Source organism: Rhipicephalus sanguineus, unplaced genomic scaffold (assembly GCF_013339695.2).
Source record: "Rhipicephalus sanguineus isolate Rsan-2018 unplaced genomic scaffold, BIME_Rsan_1.4 Seq612, whole genome shotgun sequence".
Lineage (NCBI taxonomy): Eukaryota > Metazoa > Arthropoda > Arachnida > Ixodida > Ixodidae > Rhipicephalus > Rhipicephalus sanguineus.
In genome coordinates, this window is record NW_023615626.1 from 8,659 (window position 1) to 29,321 (window position 20,663).

At 47.9% G+C, this 20,663-nt stretch overlaps 1 protein-coding gene across 2 annotated transcripts; it reads left to right on the plus strand.

The window, feature by feature from the left end:
- The first annotated feature begins 2,544 nt into the window (after nt 1–2,544).
- On the plus strand, nt 2,545–15,673 carry LOC119377912 (translation initiation factor IF-2). Of its 2 annotated transcripts, XM_037647203.1 has the most exons (4): nt 2,545–3,777; nt 5,531–5,581; nt 13,087–13,151; nt 13,894–15,673. In XM_037647203.1, the coding sequence occupies exons 1-4, from the start codon at nt 3,743–3,745 to the stop codon at nt 14,931–14,933; spliced, it is 1,191 nt and encodes a 396-aa protein (XP_037503131.1). In that variant the 5' UTR covers nt 2,545–3,742; the 3' UTR covers nt 14,934–15,673. The 2 variants fall into 2 exon arrangements, with proteins under 2 accessions (XP_037503131.1, XP_037503130.1); XM_037647202.1 differs by lacking the exon at nt 2,545–3,777 and having other exon boundaries at nt 5,099–5,581.
- The last annotated feature ends 4,990 nt before the right edge of the window (nt 15,674–20,663 follow it).

Genomic DNA, 20,663 nt, shown 5'->3' on the forward strand with positions numbered 1-20,663 from the left:
CTCTTTGGTGGTAACGTGACATTGTTGACAACCCTCAAGGCATTGACATAACTGCTGTCAGTGCTACTCGCTAAGGCGTACGCCGTGGAAAACGTTGCCTGCGACTCTTGCAAGTTAATCGCGGCTCCGTTAGCCTGCAGGAAGTCCATCCCGAGAATTAGGTCCCTCGAGCAATTCGGCAATATAATGAAATCTCCTAGATACGTAAACCCACAAATGCTTACTCGTGCTGTGCATCTTCCCGCTGGAGTTACAAGATGGCCTCCTGCCATCTGAATCTGCGACCCAGTCCACTGGGTAGAAACCTTCTTCAGCTTGCAGGCAAGGTCCATGCTCATAACTGAAGTGTCTGCTCCAGTATCGATTAGCGCCGTTACTTCTTCGTCGTCCACGGTTACAGTAATGTTGGATGTTACCACTTTTGGTACCGAATCTGGCTGCGTCTGTGTGTCTCTTTTCTGTCGGCGATGTCGTCGTAATGGAGGATCTTCTGTGCAGTCAACGGCCTCACCTTCGGAGGTCGCTGAACTCAGTTTTCCCGACCTGCAGGACTGGGCGAGCGGCGTCTCGAAGCGCCGTGTGAAAGGCTGGGCTTGGGGACCTATAATGAGCAGGAGACGATGAACGGGGTTCATGCCATCGATGCTTGACATTGCGACAATTCGAGATGAAGTTCTCTACTTCCAGTGGTCGCTCACCAGGTCGCGGACGAGGGGCATTCGGCGAGAATCCACGGAGACCCACACGGCGGTAAGGGCACGTTCTGTAGATGTGCCTGGCTTCCCCACAATGAAAACAAAGGGGCCTGTGATGCGGTGTGCGTCAGACATCGCTCTTCCTTGGTCTTGCTTCGGCGATGAACGGCGGGTTGCGAGCACTGAAGCCGACTTCCATTTGCTGAGCGGGGTGCACCGCTCCAGGAGTACTGCACTGTGGAGGATGTCGCACTGCTTCCGCGTAGCTCTTCTCGATGCACTGCCGTTGTTGTGGCACCTCGTAGTGTTGGGGAGTGTGGACAGCATGACGTACCTCGGCGCGAACCATCTCTGCAACGGAGAGCTGCCCTACAGTAGGAGCAGTCATCTGCATCTTTTGTAGCTCCTCCTTGATGACAGCCCTGATGAGCTCTCGCAAGGCACTGATGTCATTGCCGAGAGTTACCGAAGTGACCTTGCTTGATTGCACGACATCGCGGTTATACTGCCTGGCACGCTGTCGAAGGGCCTTCTCCATGGCAGTGGCTTCATCGTGGAACTCTGCAAGTGTCGCAGGCGGGTTTCGAATGAGGCCGGCAAAAATTTCTTCCTTGACACGCCGCATTAGGTGACGAACTTTCTTGGCTTCAGTCATAGAGGGGTCCGCATGCCTGAAAAGCCGATTCATGTCCTCTACGTATGTTGTCACCCTTTCGTTTGGGCCTTGAACTCTGGCCTCCATTGCACACTCAGCTCTCTCCTTCCTGTCCGCTCTGGCAAAGGTGCTGAGGAACTGCCGACCAAACTCATCCCACGACGTTAGCGTTGCCTCATGGTTCTCAAACCACGTGTTTGCGAAATCTTCGAGAGCGCAATACACATGGCGTAGCTTACGCTGTTGGGTCCAGTCGTTGATAATGGCAACCCGGTCGAAGTGCTCAAGCCAGTCATCGGTATCTTCGAAAGCAGCTCCGTGAAATCTCTTCGGCGTCCTGGTTTGGCTGACGACGAGCTGCACTGGTGCTTGCATGGTAGCATTAGGAGGTGTTTGATTCATAGTTCTCGTGCGTTGAGGTAGCAAACCGGGCTGTGGCTGGAGGCTCTGGAGATGACTGGTGCGTACGTGCACAGACGTAAGCTCGGTCAAAGTACTCGGCGGGCTTGCGTCTGAGGTACGCTCTGGAGACCGTATCATCTACCGTACCCAGCACTTCCACCAGAATATGTCACCAGGCTAACTGATAGATGGTAGAAGACACAGGGCGAAGATACAAAACGGGGACATTTACTTTAGAAAAAGGCCGACACCCAAAAGCGTGTGCACACTGATCAGCAAATGCTGATAAGATATTTTATTTTGATATTAAAGTCAATTTTTCTAAGGCGCACCCACTGACATCGACAGTAGCTTGACGTCAGGCTACAGTACAAATTCTGGTGACTTCACGCAGCAGTCTGGCTAGTTGTGATGATGCTAGGTACCAAAACTTCCAAAATGGCCGCTTGTGCGTCACCAACGGAGCCACGGTGCAAAACGTCCTTAGAAACGTCACTATATATTGTGCGAGCACGTGACGACAAGCTCATACCGTGTTGTGACGTCAGGGTACAGTAGGAACCGAAACTAGCTTTTAAAAACATACTGTAATTACTTTTTCAGGGCGCACTCGTGCTTAGCACTGCCTTTTCTAGGCTCTTGAGTGCTTGACCTTTCATTTGACGCAAAAAAAAACAACTGAAAATATTCGTGTCAGTACCCCTTTAAGGGCGCAGTAGTCGGCACACGGTTGCCAGTTACCCGAGGGCTTGGGGACCATGTGTAGTGGTGAGGAATAGGCACAAGAAGAGGGGCGGATGTATCCGAGCTCAAGCATGAGCTCGAATTCTTGTGCAATCTTGTAGCAGTCAGGAGCGAGACGACAAGCATGTGCAAAAACCGGTGCTCCTACTGTCACATTGTGACGAGTGATATCGTGACGTACTGAGTCTTCAAGAGATGGAGCTGGGAAGAGATTGAAGAATTCTTCCAGAAGCATAGACCACTGTGGGGAGACTTTTGCATGAGCTTGCACGAGGCGCAAGGGTGGTAAATTTGATTTCATGCCTTGAACTGTTAGGTGGGTCTCAGAATCTAGGAGATGGCTATGTCAGAGGTCCACCACAAGCTTAAAGTGCCAAAGAAAATCCGAACCGATAATTGGTACACGCATGTTACTGATAGAGAAAATCCATTAATACATGCATCTCAAGCCAATGTCAAGTGTAACAGACTTTTCAAGTCAAGTGTAACAGACTTCTGTAATGTCTATTAGCAAGCACCAACTAGCCCAGAATCAAATCCTTTTGTCCATAGGTCCGTATGGTAGAATGATTAACTGCAGTGACATGCAGTGTGGTGTGTCATCGTCAGCGGTCCTCTAGCGTAGTAGGAATAACAAGACATGCTTCGGCACCTGTATCGACGAGGTATCGGATCTTGATGATGCAGTCCATGACGTGGAGTAGGCGGCTGGATAGTGGACCTGAAATACTGGCCGCCACCAGTACGTAACCTGTGCATTTCCCGCAAACTGGCAAGGCTGACAGCACTGACGAGCGTGTGCTCCATATCAGTGGTGGTGCCAGCAGATGCTCTGCAGGCTTTCAAACGCCTAGTTCCTTCGTGGTGAGCAGCTGCTGCAGCCTACATTGTTCTCACTCGGTTGTCCAGCGTATGAGCTCTGCTTTTAGAGTGTCATAGGTGTTTTCAGGAGACGGAGAGTGCAGAATGTCTCTACGATGGCAATGACAGCTGGTGGTAAAGCACCAGTGACAGTCGTACCGTGCTATTTGCGATGTGACTCATTGGCATCGGAAGAGTGGCTCAATGCTCAGTAACCAGAGTTCGAGCCTGACTGCCAAAACTCCGGCAGCTTAAGGGTAGCGACAACAGGTTCGAGTACTGTGGGATTCGGCATCACATCGCTGTTGGTTGTGGTGTCCATGGTCAGCCGGAATGAACGGGGCTGAAGGCCTTTACTGTTGTCACCCAAGAAACAAGGGTGGACATGAACACTCTGCACGTTGGAGAAGGGACGAGCAGGTTAAGTTGTCATGGTTTTCCTATCCCACATATTTTATTTATTGTTCTTCGGACGTGGACGACCACAGACGCTGTCGCTCTTGCCGGGCTCTTTGATATGTACATTGACTTCATTATATGTACAAAATGCATGTTAGTAGCATGTTAGCAGTGCACTGGGTTGCTACTAATACCACTGTGCTTGTGACTCAGATGTCAAATTGTTTCTTTCCCTTAATCGGTGACAGCATTTTTTCTTCTTCTACTGTGCACAGGGGTCCACTGTTAAAGGGAACATCGGAGCGTGCGGCGGCAGGGTGGCGCCACCGCCGGCCGGCGACTGCAACAAGATTCGCGCATATGCAGTGAGCACCGTGGCCCGGTGCTCTTTCGTCGCGTCAATGGTTTGCTTCGCGACGATTGGCAGCGCGGAAGCAGGCAGAAGCAGACAGCAGCAGACGATGAAAGAGCACGACTCACAGCGTGCACTGCGCCTGCGCAAAACTCGTTGCAGCCGCTGGACTGTGGTGGCGCCGAGCTGCCGCCACACGCTCCGACGTTCCCTTTAACAGTGGACCCCTGTGTACGTCCCTCAAACAAAACTTCCAATTTTGCAAGTTTGAGGTGTTTTGTACTGATCAAGTATACAACGAAGTTTTGTTACATAATTTGCCCTTTAAAGCACATTAAAGCAGTTAGTGTGTTTTCTTAGCTTCTTGTTTCTGGGGCAGCAAAGTACGAAATATGAAAAATGGGCACTGGGAAAAGACAGATGCTTTCATGTTTCATGCCTTGCACCAGAAATGTAATGATAAGCCAAACTTAGACTGGCCAGCCCAGGAACAAGTTCTTTTGTTAATGCCTTCTTATTTGTTTGTTTTTAGAAGTAACTTCTTGTTTGCCTTCTTTTAAAACATCTGTAGACGTGTTAATTGCCTGCAACTACTGTGTATTAAAGGAGTACTGACACAAAATTTAAATATTTTTGGTCTGTTGCTCTAAATAAAAACACAGGGGTCGAGAACCCTAAAAACAGTGTCGTACTGCTTGGGAATGCATTGAATGTATTTTTAATACCACTGCCTTAAAAAATGCATTTTCGGTTTCGGTATCGAGGGGGTGGCTTCGCAGTGACATGTCAACGCAAGCCTGACATCACGGGAAGACTGCAACTCGCCAAATACGAGCACCGGCTCTGTCATTTGCTGTCATTTGCATGTGGTTCACGTAAACAATGAGTAAATTATCGCCCAGCGACTCCGACAGCAATTTCTGCGATTTAGGCTGCATGCAGGACGCAGACTTCACAAACCCAGTGAACTGTGTTGACTCGTAGTGATAATGTCCATTGCGGTGGGGCTGGCTTGCGGATGCTGGGTGACGAAAACTTTAAAATCAAAGCTAAATATTTCATACGCGTTGCCTGACGCCAGTGTGTGGAGCGCGTTGATAGCTCATATCATGGAAACGAAAAATGTCCCTTTTGGGGAGCCTCAAAATCGTGTCAATACTCCTTTAAGCAGGAAAGATGAATACATGCGAAATTCATAGAAATCACTGAAATCATACAAGGAATGCTGAAGGATTTGTACCACCCAAAATATGAAACATACGCTACTCTCGCCTTTCTTCATGTTTTACACTGTAGACCACAGAACTGAGCATGATGATAAGGGGGTGTGATTAACCAAATGTGTGGCCTGTGTTCATTTCGCCCTTTGTCAGTGCAGTTTCATGTTGCCATCGAAAATAGTGCTGCTAATCTTCCTTATAGGGAGCCAGAACCACGAGCCAGGAAAATGGAAGATTCCGGAGAGCCTGCTCGGTGAGTCTCTTGCAGCTTATTGCACAATTATTTGAATTCTTTGCACTTGCACTCTGTCATGTATAATATTTATATATCCCATGACTCTAGGGTGCTTGTAGTGCTTCCAAAGGGAGGCACCGTCGGTGACTTCGTAGTAACAACACACACACAAGTTCCGCACCATGCTCAACTTACCCTCGGCTGCAGCGAGGGTGTTTGTATACATATATTGTGGGGTTCCCCCTGGGCTCATGTAACAGAACAAAGTAGAATATAATGTACAACATTTCTCCTGCCCTTAAGAAAAAACAATTAAGCTATACATAGTCATCCAGTTTCTGTGGATGCTGGCACTCTGGTTGAGGTCGTGACGTGAGGGACGACGGCCCTTGGCGTGACTCAAGTGACTCCACCTGTTGCCAAAGCTGCACATCTTGGGTGGATCAAGATTCTGGCAGACTTACATGCGATGATGTGGGTGGCACTGTGTGTGTTTGAGGTAGCGGTGTCGGATATGGATAATCGTGCCACTGTGATTGTTTTGTGGGCTCCTTCAGTGTGCTCTTGGAATGCTTTGATACATGCCAGGTAGTGCTGTCGTTCAGACGATGAGTGTTATGGGCTTCCTTGGAATAAATTACGCTGGGGTGTGAATACTGGGAGAAAACTTTTCTTTGTTCTTTCTGATGCACCCAGACTTGGTCGCCAGGATGAAAGGAGCTGTGATAGGCAGGACATCTATGATCGGCGTCCTCTTCAGGGGCGGATGCAGGTGCCAGCTTTAGGGGGGGGGGGGTTCCTTCATCTCACCGGTGGTGGGGGGGAGTGGTAGGGTAGGTATGAGGAGAGAGGTAGAGGGCGGGGACAAGAGTCTCCTTCCCCCTTTTGTGTAATGGTAGCCAAAGCAACTTGATAAAGGAGTTGGGCGACAGGCACTACCAGCAGGGGGGGGAGGGCAATCGCCCCTACCGCACCCCGTCTGGATCCGCCACTGGTCCTCTTGCATTTTACGCTGATAGTGTTCAACATGTTGTCTGAGTCCCTGGTACTCGTGGTATGGGTTCTTGTGAAACTGTGCGCAGAGAAGCTTACAATGTGCAAACGCGTTCGAGGTTTACGACCACGTAACAAGTAAAACTGAGACAACTTAGTTGCAGTGTGAGGAACGGTTCGATATATTGAGACATAGTCGAGAAGCGTCGTTTTTTAGAGGGCTTCATTCTTGAAGGGCACACTGAATGAATGACTTGAAAACGTGGCTGAACCGCAGACTGGGAAAAATAAGTGAAGACCGGATGTGCTTGATTCCCCCTGTAGTGAGGTATGTCTCAAATTCAACCGAGGCAAACTGGGGGCCATTATCAGTGACGATTTCCTCGGGCAGTCCCTCTCTAGAAAACACGGAGGCTAGGAAACAGTTTACAGATTGACTAGTTACACATGGTGTGAACATCACCTCAGGCCACTTAGAGTAATAGTCTACCATGACTATGGCATACCGACAGTCTTGAGGGGCTGAATGCAATGGACCCATCATGTCTACAGCCACCTCCACCCAGGGTCGAGGAGGATATTCGGTCGACTCTGTGAGCCCCTGTCGACTCTTGGCCGACTTGTCAGCACTGTTGCCAGTTAGACAATCGCTTACATGTTGCTCGACATGTTTAAGAAAAACTGGCCGCCAGTATGGTGCTGTGAACCAGGTCTTGCATTCTGACTATACCTGGGTGTCCCGCATGCACAAGTGCAAGAACTTTTTTCTGTAGTTGGCTGGGAAGGACAACTTGGTCCCCTCTTAGTAGGATACTATCTACCACCAATAGTTTCGCTCCTGATCTCATAATATGGATGCAATTCTTAAGGAAGTTGGTTCTTTGGAGGCTAGCTATTCATGGTATATTCCATAACTTGTGTCAGCAATGGCCGTGGCCAACAGGCCGTGGCCTGTTGTACTTCAGTCTTAGATATTATGGCCTCAACCTGGGCGACTAGTTTTTCCTGAAAAGCAAAAGGAGGTTCAGCGGTATCAACGGGGTTGCGAGAGAGGGCATCTACAACCTTATTCTGCTCGCCTTTGCGATAGTGGTCGTCATGCATAGCCTGGAGAACATTTGGACCCAGTGCCGAGAATGTAGTCAGCGCGGTTTGTCAGCGCGGTCTTCACGAGCATGCCGTTTTGTGTGCAAAATGAAGATAATCCATGCCTTAATACTCAAAGGCAACATCTACCTTGGCTTCCAAGTATTTCACAAGGCTTCGTAGTTCTGAGTCGCTTTGCTGCTGCATGGTGAAGTCATATGCGCTTAGGGTTCCCAGGAAGCTGTCTTCATTCTGCTCGTCTTGCGGTGGCGGGTCAAAAGAGGTGCGGGACAAGCAGTCGGCATCTGTGTCGAATTCCTGAAGTCTGAGACTCCGCCATGCAAGGTGACCCGAAGAGTTCTTTAGGTTTGCCAGGATTGCCAGCCAACTTAAGGCATGATAGTTCGCTCACCACTTTGAAAGGCCTGCCATATAGGTACGGACGAAAATTGCACGTAGCCCAAATAATGGCAAAGTATTCTTTCTCTGTTGTAGAATAGTTACCTTCGTCTTTCTGTAGTGACTGGCTAGCATAGGCAATGACCCTTTCAAGGCCGTCTCTTCTCTGCACAAGCACGGCACTGAGTCCTACACAGCTTACATTGGTGTGAATTTCGGTTTCGGCTTGTTCGTTGAAGTGAGAAAGAACGGGCAGCAACTGCAGGTATTGTTTTAGCTCCTCAAATGCTTCGATTTCTGGTGTGTCCCACTTGAAATTGGCGCCAGATTTTGTTATAACTGTCATCGATATGTCGGTGTGGGAGTTTTTTTTTTTTTTTTCAAAAAGCATAGATAATAGGCACAGAGACCAAGAAACCGGCACACTGCTTTCTTGTCGTTGGGCTGAGGAAGTTCACGATGGCTGCAGTCTTCTGTGTGTCAGGGTGAACTCCAGGCTAGTTGATGACGTGTCCCAGGAAGAGCAGCTCTTCATACATGAAATGGCACTTCTTTTGTTCCAGGATGAGCCTGGGTGGCTTAACGGCTTGTAACAGCATGTCCAGTTTCCTGAGGTCAAATTCTCAGAAAAGACGACAAGGCCCACACAAGTAGATGAGACAGGATTGCCACTTTAGGCCTGCCAGTACTGCGTGCACTACGCATTGCAACGTCACAGGTGCCAAGCAGGGACACAACAGCATGGCCTCAAACTCAAAAGAGCTGTCTGGAGTGATGAAGGCAGTTTTTTCTTGGTCCCTCTTGCGTCTTCAATTTGCCAGTAGCCCATCTTCAAACCGCAGGGATTTATCCTTCTTTACTAATACTACTGGTGATGCTCACGAACTCTTGGACGGTTGTGTGGTTTCATCACGTAACATTTTGACTTGTTGCTTTATGGCGTTGCATTCGCATGCAGAAACTTGGTACTGACTCCGACGGTGTGGATGGGCATATGCTTCACTTATAATGCAGTGCTTAGCAACAGGGCTTTGTTGAATCCTTGATGACGACGAGAAGTTGCTGGCTGTCACAATTTTGTCTGTGTAGGCGACCGGTGTGCCTTGTTTTTCATGTGCTTGTATTTGTGGCTGAAATTTGTCAGTAACACCTTCACTATCCTTCCATGCAGCTTGGCTATGCCTCTTCTGGCACCGATCTCACAGTTGAGCAACAGGTGCTGGTTGCCTGTGATGACGTCTTCTAAATCTGCAGATTTTGTGCCTGTGGAAATGATCATGCTGGAGCGAGGTGGAATACTTGGTCTTTGAGCGTATTCAAGGCGTGGTTTAATGGCGTAATGTGCGGTGGTAATGCTCATTTTGAGGATAGTGTTATCGACTCAGATCTCAAGTGGATGATTACACCATATTGGCTTGGAAAGTCAATGCTGAGAATGACATTCCTCGAGCAATGCTGTAGAATTGTGAAGCTCATCGGATTAATTCGATTATTAATTGTGACTCTTGCTCGGCATATTCGAGCTGGTGTTATTAGGTGACCTCCTGCTGTCCGGCTTTCAAGGCCTTCCCAAGCGGCATTGAGTTTCTTCATCTTCATGGTGAATGGTCCACTCATGACCGAGTAGTCTGCCGCAGTGTCGACCAGAGCGACGGTGTTGTCTCCGTCGATAAGCACTTCGATGTAAATAGTTCGTCTTGCATTATGGTTAGGTCATGGCGTCGGATCAAAGCTGTGTCAGTTTATTTCGCTGCTGCCACATGGACTCATCAGGTCTTCTGGTGGCGAAGTTTCGTCTTCAGGGCTCTGTTTGGCTGGCGGCGTGTTCTAAAGATTTCAACTTAGCATCAGCAGCGCCGGCAGAGGATCTTTGGTGTTGCGATGAACAGTAACCATACGTCTTTCGGTTGCTGCTTTCAGTTTTCAGGATACAGACTAAGCGACCACCCCATGTTGACCCATTTTATGGTCGGCATCGGGGAGACAGGTAGGGTCCTGGTGACAGTGAATGCGACGACCGTTGAGATCTCCTCCCGGATGCTGTGAGATTGTCGGCGATGTCGCGTGGCCGTTCCTCTTGCTCTGGACATGGTGCGTTGATGGTGAAGCCATGCAGGCCCATCTCGCAGTACTGGCAGCGGCGGTAGGTGTGGTCGGGGGCACACCAAATGTCGGTCTTTTGTGGGATGTAACGTTGGTGCATAGGCGGGGGGGATGATGTCAGAGGTGTTGTTGGTGTCTGGTGAAGGCATTGAGATGACACGGGGCCTTGGCACAGGTGCGTAGTGGCGACAACAGCATAGCTCATGGCTTCCATCTGAGGCACTTCAGCAACTCCCAGTGAGCAAGGAATTTTTTCGTGAACAATGTCAGCTATTGAATTCACCTGAGTTTGCGATCCAGGTAGCATCTTCTGCAGCTCCTTCTGCACAGCTGCTTTGATTATCTCAGGCAGGCCAGCAGTGCCTAGAGCTTTAGCGTTGGCGTAGTTTGCAGCCAAAAAAACTGCTGCAGTATTGCCACATCCACATCTTGTACGTTTTCTCAATTGTCGAAGCCTCCGAAGCAAATTTAGCGGCCATCTTCGGCAAATTCTTTATCAATCCAGCAAAGAGTTCTTGTTTTAACACCCCTCATGAGGAAGCTGACTTCCTTCTCTTCGGTCATGCTGGGGTCAGCATGGCTAAGCAAGCGAGTCATTCCTTCTGTGTAGATTGCAATGTTTTCATTGGGAAGCTGCACACGTGTCTCCAGCATAGCTATGGCCCTTTCGTTGCGGACAACAATCGTGAAGGTGTTTAAGAACATCGTCCAAAAGAGATCCCTGGTTTGAAGTGTGGATTCTCGTTTGTCGAACCTCGTCCTTGTCTAGGTAGAAGTAGACGTGACACACTTTTTCTTCGGAATCCCACTTGTTGGAGGTGGCAACTCAGTCATAAGTCTCCAGACAGCTTTCTGGGTCTTCAAACGATAATCCACAGAAAGTTGGCAGCTCCCTGGGCTGCTGCATCACAACTGTTGTGGGCGACAAAGCAGCCATCATCGTGGCTGTTTTCTTCGTCACCGTCGTTTCTGGCTTATCAGGTAGAGGTCCATATTCTGGTGGTAGCCCATGTTGCCTTCGGCTAGCCCGATAATCCAGGAGGTCTTTGGCGTCTTCATCTTCACTGTTAGGATTCGTTTACGACTTTTAGTGGGCATCCAGAACACGAATGGGCCAGCATCTCCACCATATGTCATGGCGTTGTGACGGTGAAGTATGCAGAACACAGGCTGGTACAGATGAAAACTCTTTATTGTGCAAACTTATGCCCACTAAACTCAAAGATAAACTCAAAGTACAAGCAATACTCTCCATACAATGATAGTGGCATACATGAAGGTTGGGCGTCGACTAATCTGATTGTTGGCGGAACGTGTCGTCTTTTATACATGCATGGTTGAAAATTCTAGCGTTATCGCCGGGGCTCTTGTTAGCTCCTGAATAAACCCTACTACTTGTCTGGTGTTCACAATCTTATCAGAACCCTCTAAGACACTCCCAAAGTTTCCCAAACATTGTGACAAGGCCTGTGCCAAGCAGTGGGAACAGTTTTTTGTGGGTGAAGCCCGATCAAGTAACAATGAACAATAGTGCGTGGTCATATAGACGCATGCATGCATACATGCATACACACATACATACACACACTAGCAGGATGCATCAGCAACTTCTTCCGATAATCTATATCTTTCTGTGCAACCACAAAAGATGGTTTAGAAACACTTCTTATCAAAAATAGTTTCTTTTCCATCTCTTCAATGTTATTTCAATGTAAATATGTCGAATTTGTCATTGTTTTGTTTTGATTTTGTGGCGTCTTGCCACTATGAAAACTCATCTCTTGCTACCGCTGCCACTTGCCTAATATCGTTCTTGTTGATGCATAAATCCAAGTACAATATCGCGGCACTAGATTCGCTAGAAAACCTTGTTTTGTCTAGTGATGCACACTGCAGCGTGCCACTTCCATTTGAGCTCGTGTTTGCCTCTTCTGAGCATGATCACCTGTAGGAATTCAACCTTGGTAACCTTGTAACGATGTTCATAAGCGTTCACCATTCTCACAAAGACTAAAGAAGTGGGGTGTGTAGCAAGCGCAGGTGACCCACTTGCGCCGTTTTTTTCTCATGACTGAAGAGTGCTGCTGGTCACACTAAAATCTGTGCTGCATACTGGGGCTGTACGGTGCTCTGAGTGCCTCGGATTTTCAAGAAATTGACTGGCACTATTAAACTAATCATTTCATAGGGCTTCAGTTTTTAGTGTGGAGTTTTGCATAGTAGCAATTAGCCCAGCCAGGCCTATTACATGCCTGACTGAGGCCCAAGGCATCTAGGATCGAGCTAGCCTGAATAGTGAACCATGCCAGAGCCATGCATTGCCTTAGTGCCACTAAGCAATCTGGGCTAACAGTGCACTGCCAGCATGGTGTTTCATAAACTGCACACAGCTTTCTTCAGTCCACCACAAAAGTATTGAGTTCTCAGTGAAAAAGGCGCACACACAACTGCCTCAGTCACTAAGCATTGCTGTCATCAAATCCTGAGCTGAGTAATGTGCAGGAAGTTTGTCAATTGACTTCGTTCGTATACTTAAGTGCACACTGAATAACCCCAGGTGGTCGAAATTTCAGAGCCCCCCAGCACGGTCATATCATGGTTTTGGCACGTAAAACCCCATTATTAGTCTGGCCTTGCATGCAACTTCCTGAAATTCATTCTTGTGAGACATCCAATGGACACAAAGTCTATTGGTCATGTTTGTCTACATATCGTGAAAAGTAGAGAACTCTGGCAAGAGCAGTTGTTTGAAAGCTAATGTCCTTTCATATCTGTGCATCTGTTATTTGCAGTGAATTTTGCAGAGTAGCAAAAATGTTAAAATTGGAGCCTATGTTTTGAGTAGGTAAAAAGAACACTGTGATGTCTGTTAGCCAGAATTTCTATGCCCCTGGGTGACCTTACTGATTGCAATGACAAAGTAGGTGTTCATTTCCATGTAGGCCAGCTGTTCTGGAGGAGCCACCCCATGCTTCTGAGAAAGATTCTGCGACTAGGAAACCAGCTGGTGGGTGTGAGTCAGAATGGTTGAGATTTGTGGACTGCACTCAGAATTATAGTTATGACCTGCTTCACATTCAGGGTCAAGCAAATGTGACTTGGTGGTATGCGTTAAACCTTGTTAACCAAAGGGCAGTATATTTTTCACCCTTGTACCTCCTCATCTGCTGCATTCAAGCTTTCCTTTTGTGAAGCACAATCTGATTCAGAGAAAATTTTGATCAAATTTCTGTTCTACGCCTACAAGAAATGTTACTGAACAATATACAAAGCTCTGACTGTCACCATTTGTGCATTATTGCACTACATTCGCATTTCAGTTCTAAAATGTGTGTAATTATCCTGTTACAGTAAACACCAACATGACTAGCATATGAGTCATCTGACAAGGAAGGTCTGTTTTACTTGAAATGCTGCTTGTTGCTGAGAAGCAGCTGTTCACACCATTTGTGTGCAAAGCAACTGTAAGAACGGGAACTGGTTGATTTGTTCAGTAGCTTATTTTAAGAGACGAATGACTAATGATGATGACATATGCCTGTCAGGAGAATGGATGCTTTATATTCTTCAGTGGAATTTTTCAACACCACTGTTTTCTGCTGAGACTGAAACTTCAATATCATTTGATCTATGGCAAAGGTCGCAATATTGTGAGTGATTTCTACAGTTTGGTGAGCAGATTTGGGTAATTGTTTCTTACATGCATGATTACGATGATGCCTGACAGGCTGCTTCTGCTGTTTCTGCAGGTGATGGCAAAGGCAAAAGATCACCAGTGCATAAAGCTGACGATGTCAAACAGAAGAAAGCAGCAAGCAAGGTGGACGATGATGCTGCCAACATTGCAACACTTTCCGCCACAGGAAAAGACAAGAAGCCAGAACCCGTTGGTTTGTCTGAGGCCGCTGACAAGGGGACAAAAGAAGAGGTTCATCCTGCTGCTCACAAAACAGGTGCCGGCAAGGCATCAGATAAGCACAAGCACACAGAGTCTGGACAGCCCTCTTCTCCCAATGGCAGCAAGGAGTCGGCCATGCCAGCTGGCAAAGCATCACATCACTTGCATGAGTCACACTCGGCTGCTGCCCCCAAGTGTAGCAAACCGCCATCCCAGACTGCCAGTGACACCGTCATCAAGAGCAAGACGGGTTCGCAAGATGAAGGGACCTACCAAAGCCACCTCAGCTCATACCGAAACACACGGCACGAGAGAGGCGCTGGAACGAGTTCGTGGAATGACGTTAGCCTGTTCTCCAGGAAAGCAGATGACAGTGGACCAGCAGCAAGAAAGTGTGATGATGACCGTGGAGGCTCATTGCTTGCTAGTAGCAAGAGCAGCATCCCCGTCATTCAGCCTGTGGTCCAACCCTTGTTCAGTCTGTACAGCTCTCCCTACAGCTCAACAAACAATGTCTCTGGCCAGCCGCCTGCAGGGCCGTATGCATTTGGCCCCAGCTACCCCAGCTATCACGCAGGACCATTTTACCCGGGCTGCCTGCAACGACCTTCATTGGGCTACAACAGGCCACGGATGCTACTCTACAACGGACAGAGACCAAAATCACTGGGCTTGAGAAATGCACCCTGTCTCGAAGAGTCGGAGAGCGACGTAGATGACTCGAGAAAAAGGAAGAATCCAAACACTAAGGACAAGGTGCAAGATGATGATGATGGTGCAATTCAGAAAGAGGATCACAGGGCTGGTCCTAACAAGGAGGAAGGGAAGAAGGCAGCCATTGAGGAAAAACTGGAGGTTGAGAAGAGGGCAGACAAGAAGACTGCTCATTGATATGCTAGTCAACAAAAGCAGCGGCTTAAAAAAATGATTTGCAGCTCATACCTGTATACTCAAGGTTGATGAGCATTGCCTGAAGGCAGCGTCAGATTTATGCGGCCAGGATATCTACAAATTGTTCTGGACCTAAGCTTTTTCAGTTGCGACTCAATGTCCACAATTTGAAGGACCTGCTTAGACGAACATGTGTTCACTTTTGTCTTGGCTTTTGGTCCCACTCAAACTGCAGCATGCTTAGTAGCAGATATCTGAGCACCCTATGCAAATTTACTTGCTGAAAATTGCACACACCCTTTAATTATTGTGCTGTAGCAAGCAAGAAATGAATTGTGTTTGGAAGGTGTTGCTTTGTTTTGTTTTTCCCTATGTAAATTGGTGCATTATTAGGATAGTTTATTACTTTGACAAAAGGGATCAAACAAGTGTCAAGTTGCATCAGAGCTGCATAAAATTGAAGGATATCCAATCTTGACTAGTTGACAATTCTGCCTTGAAGCTGTTATTCAGTCTATGCTTGTAATGTATAAACTCTGGAGTCAAGTGTATGGATTCATTTGCGTCTCATTTTATGGGGCTTCAGTGCAGGTGTCAGCTCTTACAGGCAGCATTGTTCCGAAGATATAGTAGGTTTTCTTGTGTGCCTCAGTGAGTCACTGTGCAAGCAGATGGTGATACTATATGAGAGTAATATAAAAGACCTGCACAACAAGTGTGCAAATTGTGTAGCTCAAGTTCAGCACAACATGACACAAATGAATGCTTACTATTCTCCATCCACTTAAGTTTGACAGGTTGCCGACCACACAGAGGTCAGTGCACTGTAACGCCCACCCGCATAGGCCACCCTTGTAAATGAAGTGACAGGCTGGTGAGGGAAAATCATTGAGGCTGGCCAAATGCGTGCTCTATCAAAAAATGTGTGTGCTGACACACATTTCAACCTGTTACCTAACCAGGCATCTCTGAAACTTTTTAGTGCGTTTATGTATGTAAGTGCCCACTCCGCTTCCTTTGAAAGCTTACATTAAGCTTCAGTTGTATGTGAGCATCTGTCCTGTTCACAACATTTCTTCCGGTACGGTTTTCCACTTACGACATTACGATGATGCCCCAACCAACCCAACAATCAACCCTTGTGAAATTTTTATTCTCATAGAAAAAATAAATTTTATAAGTTTATTGCTTAACTTTCTATGTTTAAGGTAGAGTGACCTTGGTTTTCATGCTGCATTTATTTTTGTCCTTTCTCCCTACTTTTCCACCGCCAACACAAGCCCACAGTTGACAAACCATGTCTGTTTTATGTGAGCATGGTTACGCTTTAAAACACGTAAAATATTTTGCCAAATTAGCTTGATTTAGTATTTTTGAGCAGAAGCAATGGCTGCCTCAGAATCACCCACACGTATGAGCACATCATGCCAAATAAGTTCCCAAACATGTGCTCCGCCCAGTCGAGTATGCTGATTCAATATATACTTGCATTGCCTACTTTCTGTCAAACGTATGGAAAGTGCAGAGCGTGGAAAAGATCAACTGAACAAAACGGCCACTCGGTTACTGGTGTCATAGTACTTACAACATTGATAGTAGTGACACTATCAATGTTGCTTTCAAGCAATGAGTGACATAGTATGGCGTCTCCAGTACTTCAGAGACTTGCAAGCATGAAGCACACAGTTTGATTGAACGAAGGGACGAAAGCTCGAGTAAAGCAAGATTCAGAGGTGTAGAAGAAAAATTAGAAAACTGCGAGAGTTAAGTTTTACAGTAAGAAACACTATTGCCATAATCAGAGATGGTGTGCGAAAATGCACAGACGCATGTGAAGCATATGTCTGTAGGCGCATGCCACTTGAAAAAGGAAATGACCGTTGGCATCCTTTATAACTATCCAGTAGCGATTGCATTTGTTATTGAACTTTTTTTTTTCTAAATGAAGTTTCTTTGTCCTCAACCACGCTGCACAGCACTCCAAGGTATGGGAAGTATATGCAGACGGGTGCCGTGGCCCACAATCCATTGCGAGAGTCAGGTTTTTACTCACTTTTCTTCCTAAAATCTGCTAGAGCGCCGGCATGGAGGAAAGGCAAAAAAAAAAAATGTAGGCAGTATCACGTAATTCCGCTAGCTTCGGCAAGCCAACCTCTGCTAGTAACACCGCCCCTACCGACAAGTGCATGGTGGGTAAGATTAGGCCCCCGCTGCAGGCGCAACCAAAGCGAGCCGACCAATAGTAGCGCTTGCCTATCACATCTCCGGGGCTCCCCCCCCCCCCCCCCCCCCATTCCTCTGCTAGTTCACTGCACTGCTTACGTGCCCCCTTTTTCATGGCCTTTTGTAGACTGGATCCGTATACGGTAACTAAGTTACTGTGTAGAAACCTTATTGTAAACTAGAGATAGGGAAACGTGTGGCACCTACAGGTGGCGGAACAGTGCACTGGGACTTAAAGGCCAACTCCAGCGAATTTTTGGCCATGTCAAAGTAATGGTGCTTTTATGTTCCTGAGACGCTCCCGTTACGGGCCCGATAGCAGAAATACTCGGCAAATTGGAGAATAATTTTAAATAAGCAAAAAAGCGCAACACCGAAACCCAACCGAATGTACTGTCTACGTATGACGTAGACGTTGTTACGAACGAACCGGAAGTCGTGCAAGGCATGCCGGTCACGCCGGCGCGTATGAAAACTGTGACAGCCGGGACGACCAGCAAAGCGCCGGCCAAACCAACGCTGTCTGTCGCCTTGTGCACAGCAGACGCTCGCTGTAGCGGCCGAAGTTAGCGGTGCCCGCGACTGCGTCATTTCCGCCGCCTTCCCAATACTGACGTCACAGACGCAATGTTGCCAATAACTGTGGGAAGCCAGGAGGGCGTTTGCAAACAATCTTTAAAATTCATTTGCAAACAATCTGCGCATGTCTCAAGCCTGTAATTTGGCACAAATGACGGAAACGTGCAAAGGAACGTACCCAGTGAATTTCATTGAGATCCATCGACCTCGAAAAATCGCCGGAGTTGGCCTGTCTGCCGCTCGGAAAAATTTTTCTGATTGTGGTGAAAATGAGAAGATCGTAACATCGGCGGCAACGAGCATGCTTTTGTCCCATAAAAAAAGGAATAATATCTTTAATTTGATGTTAAAAATCGTGAAAGAATGACCGCTAGCGTCACCGAACGGCGATGTGGTTCAATCCACTGGTATGACAAAAAATCCTCGAAAGTAGACTAATTTTGTTTAAAAACAAACGTATAACTTGAAATTGTATTTTACGCACTTGAGGCACCTTTCGGTTGCGTCAGAGTAACTTTTTGTCTTTTTTTTTTTCTCACGCATTCAAAAAGGCATGCAAAAAGGCGCCCGGTGGCGCCGCACCCGCCCGACCCGCACGAACGCTCGAACAGACGGCTAGGTACCTGTAGTATGGTTAGGGTGGCTAGAAGGGGAGGTGTGATGACCGGGCGGCAAAAGTTGGCCGCCATTCGCGTGAATGCCGTGAGGCGGCGCTGTCGTCGGGGGCGCCGTCAGCGAACGTAGCCGTTCTCTGTTCTCGGCAGGGAGAACGCTTCAGTGGAAATGCGTTACCAAATTATATAAAACTTTAGCTGATAATGCAGTTCCTTAGAGCACAGCTTGTATTGCGCTACTGTTATCATGCGGGTTTGAAATACGGCGTACAGATCCCAGTTTTGTTCCGACGGAAAGCAAGCAGGCCTATGCACCTGACGTCATCCGCAAGGAGCGCTAGCGTCGTTCCAGGATGCCGCCATTTTGGCGGTCTCGGTGGTTCGCGGCGCTCATGGTGGCACTGTGGAACTATCTGTTTTTTCGCTTTTCTTGGTGCATCTGTGGACTGCAATGGACTTAAGCGCATACGCACGTGGGTTAGATAAACCTGCGCGATTGCGCTACCTGGCGAAAGTGCGTCTGTGTGGCGGCGCAGACCCACTCGAACTCGAAGACACTGAACTTCAACCCGATGTTGCACTGCATGCTGCCGCGGGTCGACTTCACCGACATGAAGGACTACCTTGTTCACGAGACAAGTTTTGTGTCGCGTGAGCAACTGAAAGCTTATAAATCCATGCACGGTCACAACTATCTCACGAGTGGATGGGTGCAGCAGCCGGGTGTCAAGGTTCTTCAAGACAGCACGATAGTTGCAGTTGGAAAGGTAAACAGACTTCCCTCGTCCACTTGTAATCGCGTTTATTGTGCCGTGCGAGCGCTCTGCCGATACTGTAAACCCAGTAACGGGATGTGATGGCAGAAAAGAGATCACAGCAATTGCTGCAGTGCTGTTTTCAAATGGTTTTTGCTTCTCAACAACCGCTGCGTGCGGTGCTAATGTGTAGCCGATTTATCGCAGCTTTTTAGTGCAGGCGTCAAAGTTCTGCCGTACAGCACAATCGCTGTTGTCAGAAAAGTAAGCCGACTTCCCCGTTTATTTCTAATCGCGTTTGTTCTGTCGTGCTAGCGCCGTGTGAAACCCGCAAACACGGTAACGGGACGTCAGGGCAGGAAGGGATTACAGCACTTGCCAGTGGCTGTTTCTAAATGGTTTTCGCATTTCAACAACCGCTGATTGCCTTGCTCGTGTGTAGCTGAGTTATCGCAAGCGTTAAGCGACAGTTCTAGCTAGGGCGACGCGCAGCTTTCTGAAGGATTAAGTATGATCTAACTCAATTCCGCGTTAAACGCGATCGCCAGAATTTAAGAAGCCGCGTTGCGTCGATCACTTACGTCGTGCAAATCAGCGTTGACGTTGCTTTATTTAGACATTTCTTAGTGTTCCAACTTTGCAGCTACGATAGCTTTCTAATTTATTTCAAATGTTTAGGTCACATTACTGAGGTTGTCTGTTTGTACTCCCAGGTTCGTCATTCACAGTCATTTAATGAAAAGCTCCTTACGCCGTGGCTTCTCATCAAAGAAGACGGTGAGGTACAGGCTGCTCACTGCACCTGCAAAGCTGGCCTTTGGTATGAAAAAGAAACCAGCCGAGGCAGCACACTGATCCACAGGCTCCTTTTTCGTGTGGTTGTTACAACCAAACACGGCGCAGTTCACCATTGTCGCAGCTGGCTGACGTGCAACCACGGCACGTACCGTCTCTCCGCACACGCAAATAAATTCGTTCAAAGATTTTCACGTAATAAATACGCACCGCGCACGAGACACTGCTGTGCGTGGGCTAAGCAGAACGCATACAGAACGTAGCCCGATACTGGCGGTACTGCTACCTGCTACTGCGCTCACGAACGGCCGGACCGCCAAAATGGCGTCGCTGCCCGGCGATGCTATCGCCACCTCGCGGATCAAGGAACAGTGCATACCCCCTATATTGAAGCACTACTACTGGGAGAGCGGGGCTTACAGGGCCGTACCCAGGAATTTTATTCGGGGGGTGTTTGTGTGTAGAACCAGGGCCGTAACTAAGGGGAGGTTGAGGGGGTTCTGACACCCCCCGAAATTTTTTCATGCTTTAACTTTTCGGGTGACACTAAAATACTTGCACGCCTTCACAGCGACCACCAGTTAGTCGTTTTGCACACGAACACAGTGGCGTAGCCAGGGGGGCGGGGGGGGGGGGGGCGGCACACCGGGCCCGTGCCCCCCCCCCCCCCCCCGAAATATTTTCTCCCCTGGGATACAGCCCACAGAATGACACTCGACCACACTTACCTGCCTGCATCCTATGTCGGATCAAGGCGGTGCCCC